Source organism: Pelophylax lessonae, assembly GCF_965119305.1.
Source record: "Pelophylax lessonae genome assembly, chromosome: 9".
In the NCBI taxonomy this organism is placed as follows: domain Eukaryota; kingdom Metazoa; phylum Chordata; class Amphibia; order Anura; family Ranidae; genus Pelophylax; species Pelophylax lessonae.
Window position 1 is genome coordinate 23,201,666 of NC_138776.1, and position 26,202 is coordinate 23,227,867.

At 44.3% G+C, this 26,202-nt stretch overlaps 1 protein-coding gene across 1 annotated transcript in view; it reads left to right on the plus strand.

The window, feature by feature from the left end:
* CNNM1 (cyclin and CBS domain divalent metal cation transport mediator 1) overlaps positions 1 to 26,202 on the plus strand; it is a 92,983-nt gene that overhangs the window by 34,891 nt on the left and 31,890 nt on the right. The window contains exons 5-8 of the mRNA XM_082268365.1: positions 8,868 to 8,967; positions 9,349 to 9,396; positions 12,729 to 12,791; positions 16,038 to 16,201. Coding sequence (XP_082124491.1) covers positions 8,868 to 8,967; positions 9,349 to 9,396; positions 12,729 to 12,791; positions 16,038 to 16,201 — 375 coding nt within the window. The remainder of the gene's footprint in view (positions 1 to 8,867; positions 8,968 to 9,348; positions 9,397 to 12,728; positions 12,792 to 16,037; positions 16,202 to 26,202) is intronic.

Genomic DNA, 26,202 nt, shown 5'->3' on the forward strand with positions numbered 1-26,202 from the left:
TGAAGTTCAGCAGAACTCCAACATGGGACCTCTCCACGGTACTCAAAGGATTCCTCTCGGCATGGTACTCAAAGGATTCCTCTCGGCACCCTTTGAACCACTGGAGGAAAGTTCAGATAAATACCTTACACTAAAAACAGTACTCCTGGTGGCGCTGATATCCGCAAGAAGAGTCAGCAAAATCCAGGCTCTATCCATGATAGAACCTTACTGTTTAATTCGGAAAGCTAAAAATATTCTCACACCAGACCCAACCTTCCTACCAAAAGTCTCTTCAACTTTCCACAGAACTCAGAAGGTGTTTTTTTCCTTACTTTCCAAATTCAATGGATAGCAGGAAAAGAGTCACTAACAAGCTAGATGTAAGAAAGATCCTGCTAGCTTACCCCGAGAGAACTAAAGAATGGCAGAAAGCAACCACTCTATTCATCCTCCATGCAGGAGTAAACAAAGGGAAGTCCGCTTCAAAAAGTACGATAGCCAGATGGATAAAGCTTTGGTATTCAGACAGCCTACCAAGCACTAAACCTTGCCCAGCCGAGCGGAGTCACCAACCACTCAACCAGAGCTTGGGCATCATCAAGTGCAGAAAGAGCCGGGGCAACACCGGAGCAGATCTGCAGGGCAGCGACATTGTCGAGCTGCAATACCTTTGCAAGGCTTTACCTCATTGACCAGCTGTCCAGCCAGGACCAGATATTTGGGCGCAAGGTGCTCCAGACTTTTTTCCCCTTCCTAGTAAGTGTTGTTTGAGACATCTTCTCAGGTGCTGCCCTGGAAGACGATTAGAGAAAACAGAGTTAGGTACCTGGTAACTCTTTTTCTAGGAAGTCTTCCAGGGCAGCATCCGTTCCCACCCTAAAACATTATAAAAGGGGTTTTGCGGATTCAAAAGCTTACTGAGGGTTCCTTCGGTGCTTTGATATTACTGAGGCAGAAGGTATGACTGGCTTTTTTTTAATAATGGCGGACTAATGTGTTTCCTGTTTCAAGTGGGAAGAGCCTATCTCTCAGGTGTTGCCCTGGAAGATTTCTTAGAAAAAGTTACCGGGTACCTAACTCTGTTTTTTTTTTTCCTTTTGGGATAAAGGTTTTACATAAACAAATAAAAGATGACCATTGTAAGCACCCCTGTCAGTGGGTTGTCTCATCCCTCTAGCTGATACTTTGTCTGGACAGCTTGGTCTGTTAAGGGAGTTGAAAAATTACAGACTTATTGGCAGGATTACCAGGTAACAAACTATCTTACAAAGGGGACTACTGTGTTAATGTACTTCTAGACCAGATCACCTATGTCATGTCTTATTTTGGCCATTGTGTCATTTTAAAGTGTAAGTTTGCCTTTACAGAAAATCTGTAAGGTGACCTTACACTGGACCCCCTACCCACCCCCCACACCCCCTGCTCCCACTGCATCGGAATCCCGTGATCCCATGCTGTCAGACACTGAGATGCTTTCACTGGTCCAGGGAATTTTAAATCTCTGCAGCTTAATCTCCTATCCGTACCTCTCAGCATTTCAAATCCCCGAACCAGTGAATCGGCATCCCGGTGTCTGACAGTGTGGGATTACGAGACTCTGGTATAGCGGGGGGGGGGGGGGGGGATCACCCAGTGTAAGGCCACCTTAAAGATTTTCTGTAAAGGTGAGCTTACACTTTAAGCTCACCACACATGTTACAATTTAGGCCCCCTTCACACTTATGTGACCTAAAAGTCGTGCGATTTGGCCGCGGTTTTGACTGGACTTGAAGCAATGCCTATGTCTATGGACCCCAAAACCCATTAAAATCGTCCCAAAGTAGTGAAGGTACTACTTTAAAGTCGTTGCGGCTTGAAGTCGCACAGATATGAACGGTACTCATTGAAAATCATGAAGTATGACTTGTCATGCGACTTTGCAGTCCCAAGTCGCAGGACAAGTCACAGAAGTGTGAAAGTGGCCTTAATTGTACAAGAAAACAAGAGAAGGGCCCACCGACCTTGTGCATTACCACTAAAAAAAGTTTATCAAAATCAAAGAAGGTAGCGTACAATGTACTCACAAACATAGGATATGTACAAGCATGGAGGAAATAGGGACTGCTCGCTTCCAGAACACTTCTCTACTTCTGGATAGCGTGATGGCGTCCTCACAACCTTGTATGGCTTACGCGTTTCAAGGGAGGACCCTCTTCCTCAGAGCCAAAGTTGCCACTCGCAACCAGCAGTAGAGAAGTGTTCTGGAAGCGAGCAGTCCCTATTTCCTACATGCTTGAACATATCCTATGTTTGTGAGTATATTGTACGCAACCTTCTTTGAATTGAATATCTAAAGTTGAGTGTACAGAGGTATCCATGGGTGTGATTCCAAAAAACCTTTTTAGTCGGTTTAGCCAACATCCCTGAGAAATGTCTAGAAGGGGTTTGTTGCCTCAGGCCAAAGGAGTGTACAGAGGTATACAGTCAGATTGGAAGGTGTATGGTGACCCTAAGAGGGGATCTCTCACTATGGAGGGTCTCCTCTCATTCCCTGTTGTGTTCACAGGACAGGAAGTAAAGGGAAATCTCCCCAATGGGACACAGACCATAATATAAACCAACAGGGGTTTCAACCCTTTGAGAAAAAAAAATGGCTTTAGATATTCTCAAATGGCTATTCTCCACCCACTGCTATTCTCCAGTCCAATAAGAGTGTCCTCAGTGGCGACTGACATTTTTGTTGGCTGGACCTTGAAGTCGGGGAAGGTTAGGCCCAATAAGAACATGAAACTGCGCTCTCCTCTATGAGCCCCATGTGCAGACAGCCATATTGGAAACCTTGTTTCCAGCCTGTGGATTCATTCTAATGCGATGGAAATCCCCACACTTGCTGAGTGGAAACACAAACCTAATAGTACGCTTCACATGGAAAAGTAGATCGATGCCCACCGAGGAATACCTGGGAAATGTGATAGGATTTGGGGAATGTAGTTTACAACTCCATGTAAATGTCCCACTGGGCTAGAAAGGGCATCAGGCATTGTTTAATCTTCATTATGTGACTAATCTAGAACATTGAGGTATTGCATTTGACTGTCCTCAACATTATTATTATGGGATAATCCCTCTTCTTGAAGTTCCCCCATATTATTATGTATGGTGGGATTAGGATTGACAACAAGCTCAGCTAATTAACCACTTTACCACCGGAGGATTTCGCTGTCTTACGTCCAGGCCACTTTTTGCGATTCGGCACTGCATGACTTTAACGGACAATTGCGCGGTCATGCAACGCCGTACCCAAATGAAATTTACGTCCTTTTTTCCCCATAAACAGAGCTTTATTTTGGTGGTATTTGATCACCTGTGCGATTTTTACTTTTTGCGCTATAAACAAAAAAAAGTGTAAATTTTGAAAAAATAACTATTTTTCAAATTATTTTTATATGAAATTCCCCCCCAAAAAAATGTAAAAATCAAAATTTTTTTACATTTTTGGCCAATTTGTTTTCTGCTACCTATGTTTGGTAAAAAAAATCGCAATAAGCGTATTTTGATTGGTTTGCGCAAAATTTATTGCCTTTACTAACTAAGGGAAAGATTTTTGTCATTTTTGGTGTTTTTTTTTTTAGTAATGGCGGCGATCTGCGTTTTTTTTTTTTTTTTTTTTGCGGGACTGCGACATTGCGGCAGACAGATCGGACCCTTGACTGACATTTTTGACACTTTTGGGGGTACCAGTGACATTACTACAGTAATCAGTGCTATACATATGCACTGTTACTGTAAAAATTACACTGGCAGGGAAGGGGTTAATTTTATTGGCGAGGGAGGGGTTAATGTATGCCTGGTGCTTACTAGCGTGTGTGGGGGGAGGTGAAATACCTGGGAAAATGGAAAAACTCCCACCAAATATTTCAGGAGGATGTTAATAGGTGCACTTGTACTTTAATATGGAGGATAATTAGGACATTATAATCAAACCAATAAGATCATGCTACATAATTTGTTTCTTTTTTACTTTGTTAGTATATACCACCATTAGTACTTAACACCATTACTATATGTAGCACCCTCTAGGTTAGTGTAGGTAAATTTGCAGCCAAGCCTGTGTTGAATCTGGGTCAGGGTGAGTGACTCAGGGAGGCTGGATGACATAACAAGCAGCACGTCTGGTACCTACCCCTTCTTGCTGGAACCTTGGAGAAGCTTCCAGAAAAATGGATGGGAGGCTAGGAAGGGCTGCTTGAAATATTGATATGTATTGATGAGGGCTCAGCCAATACCTGGCCAAGTGGGCTGACATGGGTGGGTAGCTTTTAAATACCCTGGGGTCATACCAGCAGTTGGGTGAAAGGGGAAGGAGTACTGAGGAGGCTGTTGGCCCTTGAGGGTAACCGCCAAGTCTGGTGGGGGGGGGGGGGAGACCTCGGGCCTGGAGCTCGGAGGGACCTCTACATCACACAGAGGAATTCTGTCCTGGATGCACTGGAGAAAGTTTGAGGGCAGCAGGAGAGTGAGTCAGCCATCCAGGAGGTCTCCTTGAAAAGTCAGCTGGGTGGGCTGGTGGGTGTCAGGCTGGGAGGACTGGGAAGTAGCCAGGAGGGCTAGTGAGAGAGGCAACTGTAGCCAGGCAGGCTGGAAGTGCCTGAAGAGGTTGTGCTGAGTCCACTAGCCACAGAGAATGTATGCTGGACACTGAACTTTGCTACACACCCAAAGGGGCCTGTGGTCTCTGCCTGTAAAGGGCTTTTGCTTAATCTAAGTGCCTTTTGTCAGATTCATCAAACAGTGTTCCAGCTGGGTCTGCGATTTTTTCCTGCAAGCAAGTGAGTGCTGGAAAAGAGGAGTGTATACAGACTGTATATAGAAAAGCTGTCCCTGAAGAGCTTTGCTAAAGTCAAGTGGGCATCCCATATTATCCTATATTCTTACCAAGTTTTATCCCTTAATAAAACATAAAAACAAGCATTGGACTGTTTCTTGACTCTGGCATACTGTGGAGATTCGGTGTGTCTGGCTGTGAAGGGTGGCGGAACCCAATTCACCAGCGGCTCCTATGTGGGGTGCACTACATATATATGCTACCCTCGGACCATGTACTACCATTAGTCCATGTACCACCTTGCGTACATATTACCATTAGTACATGCCGCCATTAGTCCATGTACCACCTTGCGTACATATTACCATTAGTACATACCATATATCAACCTTAGTTCATGTCCCACCATTAGTACATAACATCCTTACTATATATGCCACCCTCAGACCATGTACCACCATTAGAACTGGCCACCATTAGTCCATGTACCACCTTGCGTACATACCTCCAATAGTACATACAATATCTCAACCTTAGTTCATGTACCACCATTAGTACATAACATCCTTTCTATATATGCCTCTCTCAGACCATGTACCACTATTAGTACATACCACCATGAGGCCATGTACCACCATTAGTACATACCACCATTAGTCCATGTACCACCATTCATACATACCACCATTAGTCCATGTACCACCATTCATACATACCACCATTAGTGCACACAATATATCAACATTAGTCCATTTCCCACTATTAGTCCATACCACCTAATGACAGTAGTATGTACCATCATTAGTCAAGGCCACCATTCATACATATGCCACCATTAGTCAATGTACTGCCATTACCACCATTGATACATACTCTATGTCACCATTGTCTATTAGAAAACAACAACAATATCCCCTCTGCAAAATTAAATAAATTAAACAAACTAACAAAAATATAAATGATTAGAGCTGCATGTCTCCAAGCTTCAGAAAAAAGCCATGAATGCAATTTTTTAAATGATAAAAACGATATCGCACTCATTCAAATCTTATATACATTCATAAATCGTGTTGAATATATAAAAAGTCCCAATAACGTGCTGGTTCTAAATCAGAACGAACTTGAAGTGAAAGAAGTTGAAGTCTGTGTCTTGAAAGAAAGGATGATTTAAGAAGCGATTAAAATTACACTTGCATCAAAGAAAAATGTCATAGGAAAGTCACTCCAACGCGTTTCATCAGCAGTGTCTGACGTCATCAGGGGTCAAATGTCCGGACACATCTTATATTTATATATATATATATATATATATATATATATATATATACCCCGACAATAGGGGCATATATATGAGAGGAGACGTGTCCGGACATGTGACCGCAATGACGTCAGACAACGCATTGGGTGGGACTTTCCACGACACTTCACTTCTGGTAGATGGAATGCATTTGGAACATAAACCAGTGTTTTTGAGTTTTTTTACATGCAACGCCTCTTAAAGCGGAGTTCCAGCTGTTTCTGTGTTTATTAAAAGTCAGCAGCTACACGTGTAGCTGCTGACCTTTAATAAAGACGCACTCACCTGTCCCACGATCCGGCCACCCGAAGGCTCGGTTCTCTTCCTCGGCTCTCCCTGGCGCTGGCATCACTAGTGTGGGCAACCCGGCTGTGACAGCTTGCGGCTTCACAGCCAGGTGCGTATTGTGCATGCGCGAGTCGACCTGCGCAGTCTTGAATGACCGGGCAATCTTCTGGGACCTGTGACATCCCAGAAGATTGCAGGAAAGGAGGGGGAGAAGAGAACTTCCTAATCAAAACTAGGTACCTGCTCCCCCCCCCCAAAAAAAAAACAATGACATGCCAAATGTGGCATGTAAGGCGGTGAGGAGTGCATAAAGTGGAAGTTCCACTTTTGGGTGGAACTCCACTTTAATAGAAACTGAATATGCTACACTATGAGAGATTCCTTTACATTTCTCCCCTGTGAACGAGGCATATGCAGGATTTCTTAAAGGCACAGAAGCACTTTACAAGAGATGATCCAATCTAGCTGGCTATAGAGGCTAAGGATTTCATTGGTGATCGAGAATATGCTGTATTTTAGGTAATATACTTACCTCAAGCGAGTTTGATCTTCTTTGCGAAAAGAGGTCATCTATTTCTGGTGAGTGTCACTATTTGGGTGAAGGTAAGAACACTACTTATGGGTTTGGGTGTCATCCTTTCTTTCTGATTTGGAACCAGCACGTTATTTGGACTTTTTATATATTCAACACTGTTTATGATTGTATATACGTTTTGAATGAACACGATATAGTCTTTTTCAATTTAAAAAGTATTATTGTCTATGTACCACCATTATTACATACCACCATTCATACATATGCCACCATTAGTCCATGTACCACCATTCGCACATATGCCACCTTTGTCTATGTACCACCATTAGTCCATACCACCATTCATACATATGCCACCATTAGTCCATGTACCACCATTCGCACATATGCCACCTTTGTCTATGTACCACCATTAGTCCATACCACCATTCATACATATGCCACCATTAGTCCATGTACCACCATTCGCACATATGCCACCTTTGTCTATGTACCACCATTAGTCCATACCACCATTCATACATATGCCACCATTAGTCCATGTACCACCATTCGCACAAATGCCACCTTTGTCTATGTACAACCATTAGTCCAAACCACTATTCGTACATATGCCACCATTAGTCCATGTACCACCATTGTCATCGTACCACCATTAGTCTAGCCACCATTCATACATATGCCACCATTAGTCCATGTACCATCATTCCTACATATGCCACCATTATTTATTTACCACCATTAGTACATACCGCAACTCGTACATTTGCCACCATTAGTCCATGTACTACCATTTGTACATATGCCACCATTGTCTAAGTACCACCATTAGTACATACCACCATTCGTATGCAGCACTGCCCCCTAGGGAGCTGCTGAGACTGGATTCCCCTGGGTTACCCATAGCAACAGTCTGTAAAATCCTACCCCTTAACACTTGGCTCAGACAATGAACAGTCCAAGGGATTTGTTTTTTTGTGTTTTTATTGGAACTTGGATGGGAGAAGGGATGAGTGGGATACAGCTTGAACTATGCACAATATAGAGGACATCTATATGTAGAGTATGCAGCAAGGCTGCTGCTTCACTCTGCCCCTGGAGTGAAGATAGTGAATTGATCCTGTTGTGTTGAACCTTCAGGGTCCTAAACTTGGCACCCCCTTTCTCACTTGCTATGTGTGCTAGCTTCCGTCCACTGACCCTCACTGGAGTGGTCCCCTTCCTGGGCAGACCCCTGGCAGGCTCCCTGGTACTCACAGACACTGTTTTTCCTCAGGTTGCTCTGCCTTCAACTCCCTGGTCAGCATCCACTGGACGTCCTAACTCCGCACCACACTTCTGGTCCACTAGGCTGACTGCCTGTGACTACCTTCCTTGCTGACAGGAGGAGAGACAGCCGTCACCCTCCCCCCGGGACCTGGCTTCCTGCCCTAAGATGCCCTGTCACATGTCCCTTTGACTTTTATGACCTATCCCAGGATGCACTCCGGTTGTGCCCTCCCACTGGGACAGCCACAAAAGCCTGTGTGTCACTGGCTGGTTTTCCTCCACTGTCCAACTGGCTCCCCCATTGAACACAGCGGGGACACTCCCTCAGACCAAGTGAATCACACATGGACACATGTAAGAGGCAAAACTACTGATCAGGCTCCCCTGATAAGCAGATGGAGCAAACAATGCTTTTATCTAGCACCTACCGAGGAGGGTGCTACACGTACATTTGCCACCATGTACCACCATTAGTCCATACCACCATTCGTACATTTGCCACTATGTACCACCATTAGTCCATACCATCATTCGTACGTATGCCTTTATTAGTCCATGTACCATCATTAGTCCATACCACCATTCATACATATACCACCATTGTCTATGTACCACCATTAGTCCATATCACCATTACCCCTTAGTATGCCTCATGACTTCTGGTGAAAACACTGTTTCGTTTTCTCCACCAGGGTAAAGTAGAAGTAGAGGTTGGCAAGGAAGGGCTGCGATTCGAGAATGGCGCCTTCACGTATTATGGAGTTCCTTCTATTTTGACAACCATTTCTTCTGGTATGTTTTTTAAATTAGTCTTCATGTTCCACAGAAAAACTCACACATAAACTAGGAAGACAGAGCTTTTTAACAGAATTGTTGCAGTTATTAATCTTTTCCTTGTCTGTTCTATATGAATGTGTAGGAATATTTATCTATTGTGAGCGTCTTCTGGTGGTTCAGTGGTAACAATACCCGGATCATCACATGTTCATGTCCGCACTCTCTGAGCCAAAAACTCTGCGCTCTGCTCACTTGTAAGTTGCCATATTGCGCCAAGTCCTTCTTAGGAACCATCTTCTAGATACAGACCTTAGATTGTAGATGTCCTCTTATTGTAGCTTCAGCTTTATTTCTGTAATCTCGACATATAAAGGTTTTCTTAATTTTTAATTTCAGATAATGATGTGAGAAAAGTTGGAAGCTTGGCGGGTTCATCCTTCCTTTGTAAGTATGTCTGCGCTCAACAGCATGAATATCTTAGAGTATTGGTTGAAGAGGTTGGGTTGTGTTTCTGGTTATAGATGTCAATCAAACTGTGCCTATGGCCTGGCAGTCACCTTATCCAGGGGGCTGCCCAACGCTTGAATTGGATGTTCATCATGAGAGCCCAGACATGATGAGCTGAGCAATATTATCAGATGTCTGCATTTTCAGCACCATTCACAGAACCCAACACAAGGGGGGCTTACTGTATCAGTAAGTTATAATAAAGCTCCCCGTACACTGCAGAGATTGTGAGGGTTATACTGTACTTCAGTTGCTTTTCGAGTATTTTTATGCCTCGTTTCCACTGAGTGGTACGGTACGGTACGGTTCGGAACGGTACACATTGCGTTTCCACTGCCAATAGTACCCTTTCATGATAGGCGTGGTGTAGCAGGAAAGCTGTCATAGACAATTCTCTGTCAACCAATCAAAGTTCTGCAGAGTGTAGCTCCACCCTGTTGGTACGGTACTAATGTGCTTGGTACCCTAACGAAAGGGTACCAAAAAAGTGGTACGGTACGGTTCGGAATTAGGGTACCATTCATAATGGAAACGGCATAAATAGCGTACCGTACCGAACCGAACCGTACCAGAAAGCTCAGTGGAAACGAGCCATTAGAGATCCTTTCTCCATTAATCCCATGTAAGCAAAAGCATTGTCCTCTCCCGTCTTTTTACATTTTCGAGGTGAGCCAAAGTTGTTCATAAACGAGATGGTGGCCATAAGATGTGACATGGGATATATATAGCCATGAAACGTCAGCCTTTCTAGAGATGGTCCTGGCATAAACATACATTAGTGTTATGGACAAATGTGTATACACTGAGAGGGCACTGCCGGCACCAATTGTATCTTGTAACAGAATAGCATAACTTATTAAATAGAATAATTATTTAATATAATAACTAATAATATTTAACTAATCATAACTAATAATATTTAAATAATAATTTAATAAAAATAAAATAATAATATTTAAATAATACCTAATATTATTTAAATTAATAATTATTAGAATAACTTATTAAAAATGATTATATATACTATATATTTACTATAATCAGAGAGATAGAGAGCAACAGATAGTGAAATTGGCCAATTCTTGTTCTGCTGTCTCCATGACCCTCAATGTCTCTCTATGACCCTCCATGCCCTCTATGACCCTTCATGACTCCCCATTGTCCTCGGTGACCTTCAATGACTTTCTATGACCCTCTATGCCCTCTTTGACGCTCCATAACTCTCCATGGTCCTCCATGACCCTCCATTACTTTCTATGACCCTCCATGCCCTATATGACCCTCCATTACTCTTGTTGACCCTCCATGACTCTCCTTGACCCTCCATGATTCTCTATGATCCTCCATGATTCTCTAAGACCCTCCATGACTCTCTACGACTCTGACCCTCCATGGCTCTCTATGATGCCCCATTATTTTCTTTAACCCTTGATAACCCTTCATGTCTCTCCATGATCCTCCATGACCCTCTATGTCCCCGTGACTCCCTATGACTTGACTTGTGGATTAATGTGGTGTTTGTGAAGTAAAAGTTTTGCTCCCTGTCATGCATTGGAAGATAATGGTCGGAGATTAGTCAGTACAGAGATTTTCAACATGAGAGAATCTGTTTGAAAATGTATTTTGTTAACCCCACACACCAGAAAGCCCCTTCAGTGGATACATCTGCTCCATGACTAGTAAAGATCAGTGTAAAGAGTGCTATCATATCTCGGTGGTATAATTGCTATACAAGGTTTCAGTTATGAGTCACACTATTAGTAAAATATTCCATGAAAAGGGCCTTAGTGTGCATCAGAATGGTGTTAGGGGGCAAATTTAGAATTGTTCTTGAAGTCCTCGAATAGTAGGTCTACAGCTTGGAAAGGTGACCTTTAAAGTGATGTTAAATTTTATCTAGCAACAGACAATCCAAGGGGCATTTTATTATCTTTGTTAGTCAGAAAAGCCTCCCCTTTGCATCTGTCTGATCCTGATTTCACTTTAATGCTTAAAGGTTTAGTACATCTTTATTGGACATTTTCCAAAACCTCCCTTGCAAATTACATACCCCTCTTCTACCATACAAATAGTTGCTCCTGTCCCTCTCTGGTCCGGGTGTTGGAAGTATGCCCCAAGGGGCTCCCCCTTTGGGCTGGGCGTTAGAAGTATGTCTCCAGTGGCTCCCCCTCTGAGACAGGTGTTAGAAGTATGCACCCAGTGGCTCTCCCTCTAGGACAGCTGTTAGAAGTGTGCCCCCAGTGGCTTCCACTCTAGGCTGGGTGTTAGAAGTGTGCCCCCTGTGGCCGCTCTGGCTCATTCAAATACTGCACATGCACACTGTGTTTTCAGCCCTGTTTGAATGAGGCAGAGTGGCTGCTGGGGGCGCACTTCTAACTAACATCCGGCCAATCATGTTGTCAAGGGAGGATTGGAGTAAAACTTTGACACCAGATTTAGAGGAGATTGAATGAATGGATGTGGGGGGGGGGGGGGGGGGTCATTGTCTAATAAAGATTACAGCATTTTATTTGAAGTGCATTTTATAGACCTCAACATTTCTTGCATTGAACTTATTCTATTCTGCACACCTGTATGGACATACATGGGGAGCATTCGCTTTCCTGAGCCATTGTACGCTTACTATGATCGGTCTCGCGATCATCGAATAAAGTTGTATTTGCTTAATGCCTTAATATGGAAATCTGTTTCTCTCTTCGATAGGGGGGTTTAGGGCGATGGATTGCTTTATTGTCCCAATCACACTGTGGCCATCTAAAATAATCAGAAAAATTAAAGTGGATTAAGGTGACCCAATGACTTTTCTCATGTAGGCACAGAATAGATTTAGTAAAATGTATATACAGAATGGATGAATGGAAGAACATGATGGATATGCATGCTGGTGTGTGGTGTTGTTTTGTATATAGCCGGATTGAAGGAGAACAATGTTTAATAGAGTTCATTTCAATCCATTTGTGTTTAGAGTGTAGAGCCGATGCTAAGTTCTGCATTGTTTTATTTGGAATCCTAATATTTTATTAAAATGATTTGATTTTCTTTGCTTTCCTAACAGTGTTTATAAATCCTTTTTTGCTAATTTTGTTAATTACAACCCATTTTCAAGCTTTTGCCACTAACCGTCTTCTTGTGTGTTCTCCATATGGATAGATTTGTTACGATAGAATTGGCAGGATTCTCATCCATTGAGATCCCTCTTTCCTGTGTGTGCTCTGTATTTGTATTGCTCTCATCCCAATCTTACTCCCGGTTTTGCTCTGCCCTCCCAGTACCTGTGTCCGTATCTCGCACCTTCGCTTTCAGCAGAGGGGAATCCTTGGCTGGCTCCCCAGGTAATGTGTGCATGGCTCGACTTCCATCATGAAAATGGGTTGAATTCATATGGATATATGAATGTTCTCTGGAGCTGATCCCGATGTGCATGGAAACCCCCCCCCCCCCCCCCCATAGAAAAACTTTCATCAAGAAATCCCTGTCTTGTTACTTCAGTCTGTGTATTAATGATCATTTATGGATTACCCTGCAAAAAGACTCAATGTGAAGCTGGCCGTAACACTAATAAAATTTGGTTAAAAGATTTTCATTTTTAAAACATTAATTTAAATATTAGTAGGAGCTAGTAATGTATGGCCAGCCTAAAGAAGATGTCCTTGATTGTAGAGGGCTTCTGATATTCAGCCAAGTGACTCCTAGTCCTAGTGCTACATCAATTTTCACCTTGTTCTGCTGATGGGGAGCTCTTTGAATACCAGAGGATCAGACAGGGATGTACAGGCCAATTCTAGGTCAGCTGTACATTTGCATCAGTCCCCATTCACAAAGAGCTTACAATCTAAAGTACAAACAAATGGCAAATGCCCAAACCGATAACTGGCCTTAACAGCAAGGAGCACATGGAAGGGAGACGCATGTCAAACAACAAAGACAACTTACCAACCAGCCTGCAACAAACCAAATAGTCTTGTCTAAGAGTTCACGTTGAAAACAGGGGTTTCGTTTGCACACATTTGCAAATACATGTATAAGCTGCAGAGGCTGCGACAACGCGCCCCAATATTATCTGCAATCCTAACTAATTGAGATCCTTTCAAAGTGTTTTGGGTCAGTCAGGAAACAGTCTAGGAGTTTTGGTTTTTGTGGTTTTATTGAGAACTTGGATAGGAGAAGGGAATGAGAGGGATACTCCAACTTGAATAAACTATGCACAATTTGCTGAGACGACTAGATATAGCTGAGTGCGGCAAGGCCGCTGCTTCACCTTGTCACTGGCAGTGAAGAAGACATTACTGAACTGTATTAGATAAGCTGTACTGTACTGTAGAACACTCTTCAGGGCCCTTTTTGGCACCCCCTTTGTCCCTATTCCTCAGGGTTATTTACACGGCACCCCCTTTACTGTAACACTCTCTGTGTGATCTAGCTCCTTGATCCCCTGACTTCACTGGAGTGGTCCCCCTTCCTGGGCAAATCTACTGGGACTCACGGACACTGTTTTTCCAGAGAGACTGAGACACTGGATCTTCTGCAGCTCAGCTCCACACCTAGTTCACTAGGCCGACCTCCTAAGACCACCTTCCTTTCTCACAGCAGGAGGAGAGATAGCCGTCATTCTCCTCCTGGGACTCTGCTTCCCGCCAAAGATGCCCTGTCACATGTCACCTCAGTATTTATGGTCAATTCCATGATGTACTGCGATAGTGCCCTCCCACTGGGACTGCCATAAAACCTAGTGTGCCACTGGCTGGGTTTCCTCCACTGTCCAACAAGCTCCCTCATTGGATGCAGTGGGGACACTCCCTCAGACCCAGTGAATCACACCCAGAGACATGCAACAGGCAACCTGACAGATCAGGCTCCCCTGATAAGCAGAAGTAGCATTAGATGCGTTTACCTAGCACTTACCTACCTAGGAGGGTGCTAAATACACTATATTGCCAAAAGTATTGGGACGCCTGCCTTTTCATGCACTTGAACTTTAATGGCATCCCAGTCTTAGTCCGTAGGGTTCAATATTGAGTTGACCCATCCTTTGCAGCTATAACAGTTTCAACTCTTCTGGGAATGCTGTCCACAAGGTTTTGGCCATATAGTGTGAATTAGTGAGTTTAGGCTGGATGAACTTGACTGACCTGAACTCAACCTGATAAAACACCTTTGGGATGAATTAGAATGAAGACTGCGAGCCAGGCCTTGTCGCCTAACATCAGTGACGGACCTCACAAATGCACTTCTGGAAGAATGGTCATACATTCCCATTGACACACTGCTAAACCTTGCGGACAACCTTTCTAGAGGAATTGAAGCTGTTATAGCTGCATAGGACGGGTCAACTCAATATTGAACTCTATGGACTAAGACTGGGATGCCATTAAAGCTCATGTGCGTGATAAGGCAGGTGTCCCAATACTTTTGGTAATAGAGTGTATATTGACATGTGCCACCCTTCCACATGCTTCTTGCTGTTAAGGGCAGGTTGGGCAGTTGCCATTTGTACTGTTGGTTATTTGGTAAGGGAACACACTGGACACCTTCGCTGCCATTGTGCTATTTGCTGGGTGTCCAGTGCACCCTTGTGCCTTTAAGGAGGAGAGGGCTCCATCCAGGCATACTTGCCCTCAATCCAGGGATCCTCAAACTACTGCCCTCCAGCTGTTGCGGAACTACACATCCCATGAGGCATTGTAAAACTCTGAGATTCCCAGACATGACTAGGCATGATTGGAATTGTAGTTTCTGAACAACTGGAGAGCCATAGTTTGAAGACCCCTGCCTCTATCTATCTATTACTATATATGTGCTTCTACTATGAAAACCAAGATATCTAATAGTTAGGAGGTTTCAGGTGCTTGAAATGAAAAGTGTTACTTTGGTGACTTTTGTGGTATTAAAGTGGCAGGTGGACTTTATTGGGGGCACCTTCAGGTATTGGCTCTTATCTGTTTTTTTTCCAGAGCACCTGAGAACTTGAAAACCATTGAGGCAAAACCTCAGGGCACTCTATTGTGCAAATACTGACTCTAATTAGGAGCGGCAAGACAATATCCCACCTTCTGTACCTTGCTGTAGGCTTCTAAAAATGATGGATGGCCTCCCTGACCAAAAGCAAAAATACAGGAAAGGGTGCACCAAGTTGCCAAAACCTGAGTCGTAATTTAGTATACAAATATCACAGGTTTTGTGGTGCAGTGGAAGAAAATTAGAGGTATAAAGTCCAGCTGCCACTATATCTCCATGGTTGTAACCACAGACTTCAGATATGTAAGTAAAGCTAATCAGGCAGAGAGATAATCATCCCTCATTAGTAAACCCACCATTATAAAATGTAAAGTATGTGAACATTTCGATTCTTGCCTTATCCCGGTTGTTTTGCTTTAACCTGAAGATGTAGATTTTCATGGTTCACTCTTGGGAGGGATTGCTGTGAACTTGTATTATTTCTGCATTGCGATGATTAGTCTTCTCTGAACTCCTAGGTAGTTGTTTTCATCTAACCTGGTACATTTCCTTTGCTGTCCTTCTTTATCCTACTTTCTGTCCAATTTTCTTCTTTCTTTTCCTCCCTCCCTGGCTGTCCATAGTAAACAGATCCCCTTCTCGCTGCAGTGGCTTGAATCGTTCTGAATCCCCTAACAGAGAACGTAACGACTACGGGGGGAGCACCAACCAGCTCAGCAACAGCAACAACAACCTCTATGTCCCTGACTACTCTGTGCATATCCTCTGCGATGTTCAATACGTTAAGGTAAGCCACCATGAAAGATCCAAGATAAAGAGATTACTACCAATGACTCCTAAACCTATGAGTTTACTGACTTTAGAACTGCTGAGTTTACTGGCGTCTACTCCTAAACCTTACTGACTATGGTCCCGTTGAGTTCACTACCATCTATACCCAAACCTTACCGATCCTAGAAGGTCTGAGTTCACTACCGTCTACTCCTAAACCTTACCGACTATAGAACCGCTGAGTTCACTACAGCCTTCTCCTAACCCTTACCGACTATAGACCCACCCCCTAGTTCACTACCGTCTACACCTAAATCTTATCGGCTATAGAACCTCTGGGTTCACTACTGTCTATTCTTTAACCTTACTGACTATAGAACCTCTGAGTTCACTACCGTCCACTCCTAAACCTTATGGACTATTTGACCCGCTGAGTTCACTACCATCTACACCTAAGTCCTACCGATTATAGAACCTCTAAGTTCACTGCCATCTACTCCTAAGCCTTACAGACTACAAAACCGTTGAGTTCACTATCATCTACACCTAAACCTTACAGATTATAGAACCACTGAGTTCACTACCGTCTACTCCTAAACCTTACCGACTATAGAACTACTGAGTTCACTACCGTCTACTCCTAAACCTTACCGACTATAGAACTACTGAGTTCACTACCGTCTACTCCTAAACCTTACCGACTATAGAACTACTGAGTTCACTACCGTCTACTCCTAAACCTTTCCGACTATAGAACCACTGAGTTCACTACCTTCTACTCCTAAACCTTACCGACTATAGAACCTCTGAGTTCACTATCATCTACTTCTAAAACTTACCGTTTATAGAACTGCTGTGTTCACTACCATCTACTCCTAAATAGTGTTGAGCGAACACGGACTGTATTATTCGTGTTCGTACCGAATAATTGGATTTTTTGTACCCGAACACGGACACGGACACTTTACTGTATGTTCGGGTAAAAATCCGTGTTCGGTCGTTTTATTTCCGGGTTTTGCATGCTTTGGCGCTCTTTTCATGGCGGGCTTTCAACAGCCAATCAACAATCGTTTAACTGGTGTGCCTTAAGCCATCCCAGCCATGCCTGCAAATGTCTCAGTAGCTGTGATTGGCCGTCTGAAGCATGTGACCAAGTCTTTATAAGTTCGAGGCAGCCGCAGCGGCGTCATTATGCTGCTTAGATTCAGGGACAGAGCACACATCAACGTGCTGGCTGCTGATTAGGGAAAGATAGGCAGGAAAAAACCATTTGTGTCCGGATAGAATTGAGGGACAGGTCGGAGTGTTTAGGCAGGGCGAGTTGTAGGCATTTTAGGGATAGAGTCTGCTGAATTATAGGGTCAGTGTCTTCTACAAACTACAATCGATATTGCTGTGTGGGGGGTGGGGTGAATCTGCACTCAATCCTGATCTACGATCTCTTCTCAATCCTGTTAGGGACAGAGTCTGCTGAATTTTAGGGAAACTGTGTTCTACAAACTACAATCGATATTGCTGTGTGGTGTGGGATTGGAGATAGGCAGGTGTCAGTGATCCACATCCATTTTTCTGTGTGTGAGCTGCAGTGAACACAATCTTTTTGGGCTGCAGTGAACACAATCTTTTTGGGCTGCAGTGAACACAATCTTTTTGGGCTGCAGTGAACACAATCTTTTTGGGCTGCAGTGAACACAATCTTTTTGGGCTGCAGTGAACACAATCTTTTTGGGGTGCAGTGAACAAAATCTTTTTGGGGTGCAGTGAACACAATCCTTTTTGGTGTGCAGTGAACACAATCTTTGTGGGGTGCAGTGAACAAAATCCTTTGTGGGGTGCAGTGAACACAATCTTTTTGGGGTGCAGTGAACAAAATCCTTTTTGGGGTGCAGTGAACAACATCCTTTTTGGGGTGCAGTGAACACAATCTTTTTGGGGTGCAGTGAACAAAATCCTTTGTGGGGTGCAGTGAACACAATCTTTTTGGGGTGGAGTGAACAACATCCTTTTTGGGGTGCAGTGAACAAAATCCTTTTTGGGGTGCAGTGAACAAAATCATTTTTGGGGTGCAGTGAACACAATCTTTTTGGGGTGCAGTGAACACAATCTTTGTGGGGTGCAGTGAACACAATCTTTTTGGGGTGGAGTGAACAACATCCTTTTTGGGGTGCAGTGAACAACATCCTTTTTGGGGTGCAGTGAACACAATCTTTTTGGGGTGCAGTGAACACAATCTTTGTGGGGTACAGTGAACAGAATCTTTGTGGGGTGCAGTGAACACAATCTTTGGGGGGTACAGTGAACACAATCTTTGTGAGGTGCAGTGAACACAATCTTTGTGGGGTGCAGTGAACACAATCATTGTGGGGTGCAGTGAACTCAATCTTTGTGGGGTACAGTGAACACAATCTCATACTTCTGAAGGTTTGAGGGTGCTGCCTGTTCCATACTCCCCCTACTCCTCATCTAGCCTTTTAGGGGTACAAACAATAGTAATTGGGGCCTAGTGTGGTTGTGTACGTGTGATATACATACACTTTTTTGGGATCATATTTTCTATTCCGCTATTTAATCAAAAACCTTTGGGGATCAGTTAAATTGGGGGATAGTCTGTGTTGGTACGTGTGAGAGAGATCCACCTTTCCAAGTTGTTGGGGTTCATCTCATACTTCTGAAGGTTTGAGGGTGCTGCCTGTTCCATACTCCCCCTACTCCTAGCCTTTTAGGGGTACAAACAATAGTAATTGGGGCCTAGTGTGGTTGTGTACGTGTGATATACATACACTTTTTTGGGATCATATTTTCTATTCCGCTATTTAATCAAAAACCTTTGGGGATCAGTTAAATTGGGGGATAGTCTGTGTTGGTACGTGTGAGAGAGATCCACCTTTCCAAGTTGTTGGGGTTCATCTCATACTTCTGAAGGTTTGAGGGTGCTGCCTGTTCCATACTCCCCCTACTCCTAGCCTTTTAGGGGTACAAACAATAGTAATTGGGGCCTAGTGTGGTTGTGTACGTGTGATATACATACACTTTTTTGGGATCATATTTTCTATTCCGCTATTTAATCAAAAACCTTTGGGGATCAGTTAAATTGGGGGATAGTCTGTGTTGGTACGTGTGAGAGAGATCCACCTTTCCAAGTTGTTGGGGTTCATCTCATACTTCTGAAGGTTTGAGGGTGCTGCCTGTTCCATACTCCCCCTACTCCTAGCCTTTTAGGGGTACAAACAATAGTAATTGGGGCCTAGTGTGGTTGTGTACGTGTGATATACATACACTTTTTTGGGATCATATTTTCTATTCCGCTATTTAATCAAAAACCTTTGGGGATCAGTTAAATTGGGGGATAGTCTGTGTTGGTACGTGTGAGAGAGATCCACCTTTCCAAGTTGTTGGGGTTCATCTCATACTTCTGAAGGTTTGAGGGTGCTGCCTGTTCCATACTCCCCCTACTCCTAGCCTTTTAGGGGTACAAACAATAGTAATTGGGGCCTAGTGTGGTTGTGTACGTGTGATATACATACACTTTTTTTGGATCATATTTTCTATTCCGCTATTTAATCAAAAACCTTTGGGGATCAGTTAAATTGGGGGATAGTCTGTGTTGGTACGTGTGAGAGAGATCCACCTTTCCAAGTTGTTGGGGTTCATCTCATACTTCTGAAGGTTTGAGGGTGCTGCCTGTTCCATACTCCCCCTACTCCTCATCTAGCCTTTTAGGGGTACAAACAATAGTAATTGGGGCCCAGTGTGGTTGTGTACGTGTGATATACATACACTTTTTTGGGATCATATTTTCTATTCCGCTATTTAATCAAAAACCTTTGGGGATCAGTTAAATTGGGGGATAGTCTGTGTCGGTACGTGTGAGAGAGATTCACCTTTCCAAGTTGTTGGGGTTCATCTCATACTTCTGAAGGTTTGAGGGTGCTGCCTGTTCCATACCCCCCCTACTCCTCATCTAGCCTTTTAGGGGTACAAACAATAGTAATTGGGGCCTAGTGTGGTTGTGTACGTGCGAGATACATACACTTTTTTTGATCATATTTCCTATTCCGCTATTCAATAAAAACCTTTGAGGATCAATTGAATTGCGGGATAGTCTGTGTCGGTACGTGTGAGAGAGATCCACCTTTCCAAGTTGTTGGGGTTCATCTCATACTTCTGAAGGTTTGAGGGTGCTGCCTGTTCCATACTCCCCCTACTCCTCATCTAGCCTTTTAGGGGTACAAACAATAGTAATTGGGGCCCAGTGTGGTTGTGTACGTGTGATATACATACACTTTTTTTGGATCATATTTTCTATTCCGCTATTTAATCAAAAACCTTTGGGGATCAGTTAAATTGGGGGATAGTCTGTGTCGGTACGTGTGAGAGAGATCCACCTTTCCAAGTTGTTGGGGTTCATCTCATACTTCTGAAGGTTTGAGGGTGCTGCCTGTTCCATACCCCCCCTACTCCTCATCTAGCCTTTTAGGGGTACAAACAATAGTAATTGGGGCCTAGTGTGGTTGTGTACGTGCGAGATACATACACTTTTTTTGATCATATTTCCTATTCCGCTATTCAATAAAAACCTTTGAGGATCAATTGAATTGCGGGATAGTCTGTGTCGGTACGTGTGAGAGAGATCCACCTTTCCAAGTTGTTGGGGTTCATCTCATACTTCTGAAGGTTTGAGGGTGCTGCCTGTTCCATACTCCCCCTACTCCTCATCTAGCCTTTTAGGGGTACAAACAATAGTAATTGGGGCCTAGTGTGGTTGTGTACGTGTGATATACATACACTTTTTTTGGATCATATTTTCTATTCCGCTATTTAATCAAAAACCTTTGGGGATCAGTTAAATTGGGGGATAGTCTGTGTTGGTACGTGTGAGAGAGATCCACCTTTCCAAGTTGTTGGGGTTCATCTCATACTTCTGAAGGTTTGAGGGTGCTGCCTGTTCCATACTCCCCCCTACTCCTCATCTAGCCTTTTAGGGGTACAAACAATAGTAATTGGGGCCCAGTGTGGTTGTGTACGTGTGATATACATACACTTTTTTGGGATCATATTTTCTATTCCGCTATTTAATCAAAAACCTTTGGGGATCAGTTAAATTGGGGGATAGTCTGTGTCGGTACGTGTGAGAGAGATCCACCTTTCCAAGTTGTTGGGGTTCATCTCATACTTCTGAAGGTTTGAGGGTGCTGCCTGTTCCATACCCCCCCTACTCCTCATCTAGCCTTTTAGGGGTACAAACAATAGTAATTGGGGCCTAGTGTGGTTGTGTACGTGCGAGATACATACACTTTTTTTGATCATATTTCCTATTCCGCTATTCAATAAAAACCTTTGAGGATCAATTGAATTGCGGGATAGTCTGTGTCGGTACGTGTGAGAGAGATCCACCTTTCCAAGTTGTTGGGGTTCATCTCATACTTCTGAAGGTTTGAGGGTGCTGCCTGTTCCATACTCCCCCTACTCCTCATCTAGCCTTTTAGGGGTACAAACAATAGTAATTGGGGCCCAGTGTGGTTGTGTACGTGTGATATACATACACTTTTTTTGGATCATATTTTCTATTCCGCTATTTAATTTAACTGGGCCTCCATGCGAGACCTGTGTGCCTTGTTGCGCTGTTTTGAGTACTCCACCAACATGGCCAGTGGCAATGACGCCGTTCTCAGCTTAACTATCCCACTTCTATGCCTCCTTGAAAAAACAATTCGGGCGATGATGGAAGAGGATGTGGCACAGGATGAGGAGGAGGAGGAGGATGAAGAGGTAACATTTCCAAGGCTTTCAGGGCAGTCATTCGCAAGGGGCTCCGAGGGTGGGTTCCTGCACACGCAAACGCCAGGGACGCAATTGTCCAGCAGGGGCACAGTTCTGGAGGATGAGGAGGATGAGGAGGAGGAGGAGCTGGAGGAGGAGATGGAACCATGTTCACAGCAGGGTGGCACCCAGGCCAGCTCATGGCCATCACTGGTGCGTGGCTGGGGGGATACAGAGGACACGGACGATACACCTCCCACAGAGGACAGCCTTTCGTTGCCTCTGGGCAGCCTGGCACACATGAGCGATTACATGCTGCAGTGTCTCCACAACGACCGCCGAGTTGCCCACATTCTAACTTGTGCTGATTACTGGGTGGCCACGCTGCTGGATCCCCGTTACAAGGACAACGTACCGTCCTTAATTCACTCACTGGAGCGCGATCGCAAGATGCGCGAGTACAAGCGCACGCTGGTAGACGCCATGCTGCTGGCATTCCCATCTGACAGCGGGGCCACAGTGGAAGCACAAGGCAGAGGAGGAGGAGGAGGAGGTCGCCAACGCAACCAGGGCACCGCCAGCACCTCAGAAGGCAGGGTTAGCATGGCCGAAATGTGGAAAAGCTTTGTCAGCACGCCACAACAAACAGCAGCACCAGCAGCTCAGATGGAACGTCTTAGCAGGAGGCAGCATTTTACCAACATGGTGGAGCAGTATGTGTGCACACGCCTACATGTAGTGAATGACGGGTCTGCCCCCTTCAACTTCTGGGTCTCCAAATTGGGCACATGGCTTGAGCTTGCCCTTTACGCCTTGGAGGTGCTGGCGTGCCCTGCAGCCAGTGTATTATCTGAACGGGTATTTAGCACGGCTGGGGGCGTTATAACAGACAAGCGCAGCCGCCTGTCCAGAGACAATGTGGACAAGCTCACGTTCATTAAAATGAACCAGGCATGGATCCCACGGGACTTTTCCGTACCTTATGCAGAATAGCAATGGATACCGACCTTACCCACCCATTGTTCCATTTTTGCTCTTTCTCACTCTTTTGGGGTGTACCCTCATTTAAAATTTTTGAAAAGAAGCAGTGTTGGCTACCTCGTCCTCCTCCTCAGGGCCAGATTAATGTAGGGGCTATTGGAGCTGCAGCTCCAGGCCCCTACCTTTTATATAGGCCCCGGGTTGGCCATATTCACTGTTACCGCTCTTCTGTCACTTGTAAACACAGAAGTCTGGCTTCTATGCTCGCTTCCCCAGGCAGCACCCTCAGAACCTCCCCACACAGCGTGAAGGCCGGACAAGGAGGGACAGTTGGCGATGCATGGATGTGTTTATGGGCTTCAGAGACAGCATCCCATGTTGAATTAGGCATGCATGGCTGCACCCTTCCTCCTCTGGGTGCATGGCAAGGCACGGCCCTTAAGGCCCTTCAAAATCCTCAGCACCAAGCCCATGATGCTGTTAATCCGGCCCTGGTCCTCCTCCACCGCCGCTTCCACCTACACCGCCCATAGGTGTGCGCAGCCTATTGCATTAAGGTGTGCACCCCAAAGTTGAAATACACATGCATGTGTTTGCCAGCAGGGAGAGTAATGTATCGGGGCCATGTACCTGTAGGCAAGGAGAAATAGAGCAGAGCAGGTCCCAGGGAGATCTTTCCCATCTCCTCACTGGCAATGCTATGTGCCCTAGGTGATTAGGGTGTGCCCAGGCACACCCAGCACACCCTGTGCGCACGCCTATGTCACCGCCACATCCACCACCACCTCAACCTCCCTCCTACTCCATATGGGCCTCGTCCTTCAGAGATGAAGAAGAACATTGTTTTATTTTTCTGTTTTTTTTTTGTTGTTTTAAGTTATTTCCCTATCCACATTTGTTTGCAGAGCACTTGCCATGCTCTTAATTACGTTTTGCTGCCATTTGCAGCACTCTAGCCCTTTCCTTTGGTGTTTTAGAGCCATTTTAGTGCCTTAAAGTTCGGGTCCCCATTGACTTCAATGGGGTTCGGTGTCCGGGAAAAGTTCGGTAAAAGTCCGGGACACGGACCCGGACTTTTTTTTAAAGTTCGGCCGAACCCGTCGAACACGGACATCTAGGTGTTCGCTCAACCCTACTCCTAAACCTTACTGACTATAGAACCACTGAGTTCACTACAGCCTTCTCCTAAACCTTAACGACCATAGACCCCCTGAGTTCACTACCGTCTATTCACAAACCTTACCGACTATAGGACCTTGGAATTCACTACCGTCTACACCTAAATCTTATCGGCTATAGAACCTCTGGGTTCACTACTGTCTATTCTTTAACCTTACTGACTATAGAACCTCTGAGTTCACTACCGTCCACTCCTAAACCTTATGGACTATTTGACCCGCTGAGTTCACTACCATCTACACCTAAGTCCTACCGATTATAGAACCTCTAAGTTCACTGCCATCTACTCCTAAGCCTTACAGACTACAAAACCGTTGAGTTCACTATCATCTAAACCTAAACCTTACCGATTATAGAACCACTGAGTTCACAGCTGTCTACTCCTAAACCTTACCGACTATAGAACTACTGAGTTCACTACCATCTACTCCTAAACCTTACCGACTATAGAACCACTGAGTTCACTATCATCTACACCTAAACCTTACCGACTATAGAACTACTGAGTTCACTACCGTCTACTCCTAAACCTTACCGACTATAGAACCACTGAGTTCACTACCTTCTACTCCTAAACCTTACCGATTATAGAACCACTGAGTTCACAGCTGTCTACTCCTAAACCTTACCGACTATAGAACTACTGAGTTCACTACCGTCTACTCCTAAACCTTACCGACTATAGAACCACTAAGTTCACTACCGTCTACTCCTAAACCTTACCGACTATAAAACTGCTGGGTTCACTACCATCTACTCCTAAACCTTACCGATTATAGAACCACTGAGTTCACTACCTTCTACTCCTAAACCTTACCGACTATAGAACCTCTGAGTTCACTATCATCTACTTCTAAAACTTACCGATTATAGAACTGCTAGGTTCACTACCATCTACTCCTAAACCTTACCGACTATAGAGACCCCCTGAGTTCACTACCGTCTATTCACAAACCTTACCGACTATATGACCTTGGAATTCACTACCGTCTACACCTAAATCTTGTCGGCTATAGAACCTCTGGGTTCACTACTGTCTATTCTTTAACCTTACTGACTATATAACCTCTAAGTTCACTACCGTCCACTCCTAAACCTTATGGACTATTTGATCCGCTGAGTTCACTACCATCTACACCTAAGTCCTACCGATTATAGAACCTCTAAGTTCACTGCCATCTACTCCTAAGCCTTACAGACTACAAAACCGTTGAGTTCACTATCATCTACTCCTAAACCTTACCGATTATAGAACCACTGAGTTCACAGCCGTCTACTCCTAAACCTTACCGACTATAGAACTACTGAGTTCACTACCATCTACTCCTAAACCTTACCGACTATAGAACTACTGAGATCACTACCGTCTACTCCTAAACCTTACCGACTATAGAACTACTGAGTTCACTACCGTCTACTCCTAAACCTTACCGACTATAGAACCTCTGAGTTTACCACCGTCTACTCCTAAACATTACTGACTATAGCACCTCTGAGTTTACTACCATCTACTCCTAAACCTTACCGACTTTAGACCTGCTGAGTTTACTGATATTTACTCCTAAACCTTACTGACTATAGAACTGCTGACTTGTGTAGCTCCATGTTTGGAGGAAACATTTGCCATTTCAAAAAGGTTCTCCAAAGAACAAAGTGGCCGTGGTCCAATGATGTCACTTCTAAGTAAAATGTTACTTGTCCAATCCAGCAGATGTAAAGACCACCTACTAACTAAGCTTTGGTGGGAGAAATGCATTAGAGGGAATGATGTGTGGGCGGAGATCACTATTGGCGCTTTTCCACTGCATGGAACCGAACGGTTCGGCTCGCTTTTGTGCTTTTCCACTGCTGGTACTGCATGGTACGGTGTAGGTACGATTCGGTACGGTATGGTACGCCGGCGCTTTTCCACAGCATGGAACCGAACGGTACGGCTCTCAAAAACAGTACCACCTCGATTGTGGTTCCAACAGGTACCATACCCGGTACCATATCCCACAATCCTTTGCATGCAGTCACTACTAGCCACTGATTGGCCAGAGAATCCCACCCACGCCATTGTTATCCCACCCACTTAACTTTAGTACTACTTTAGTG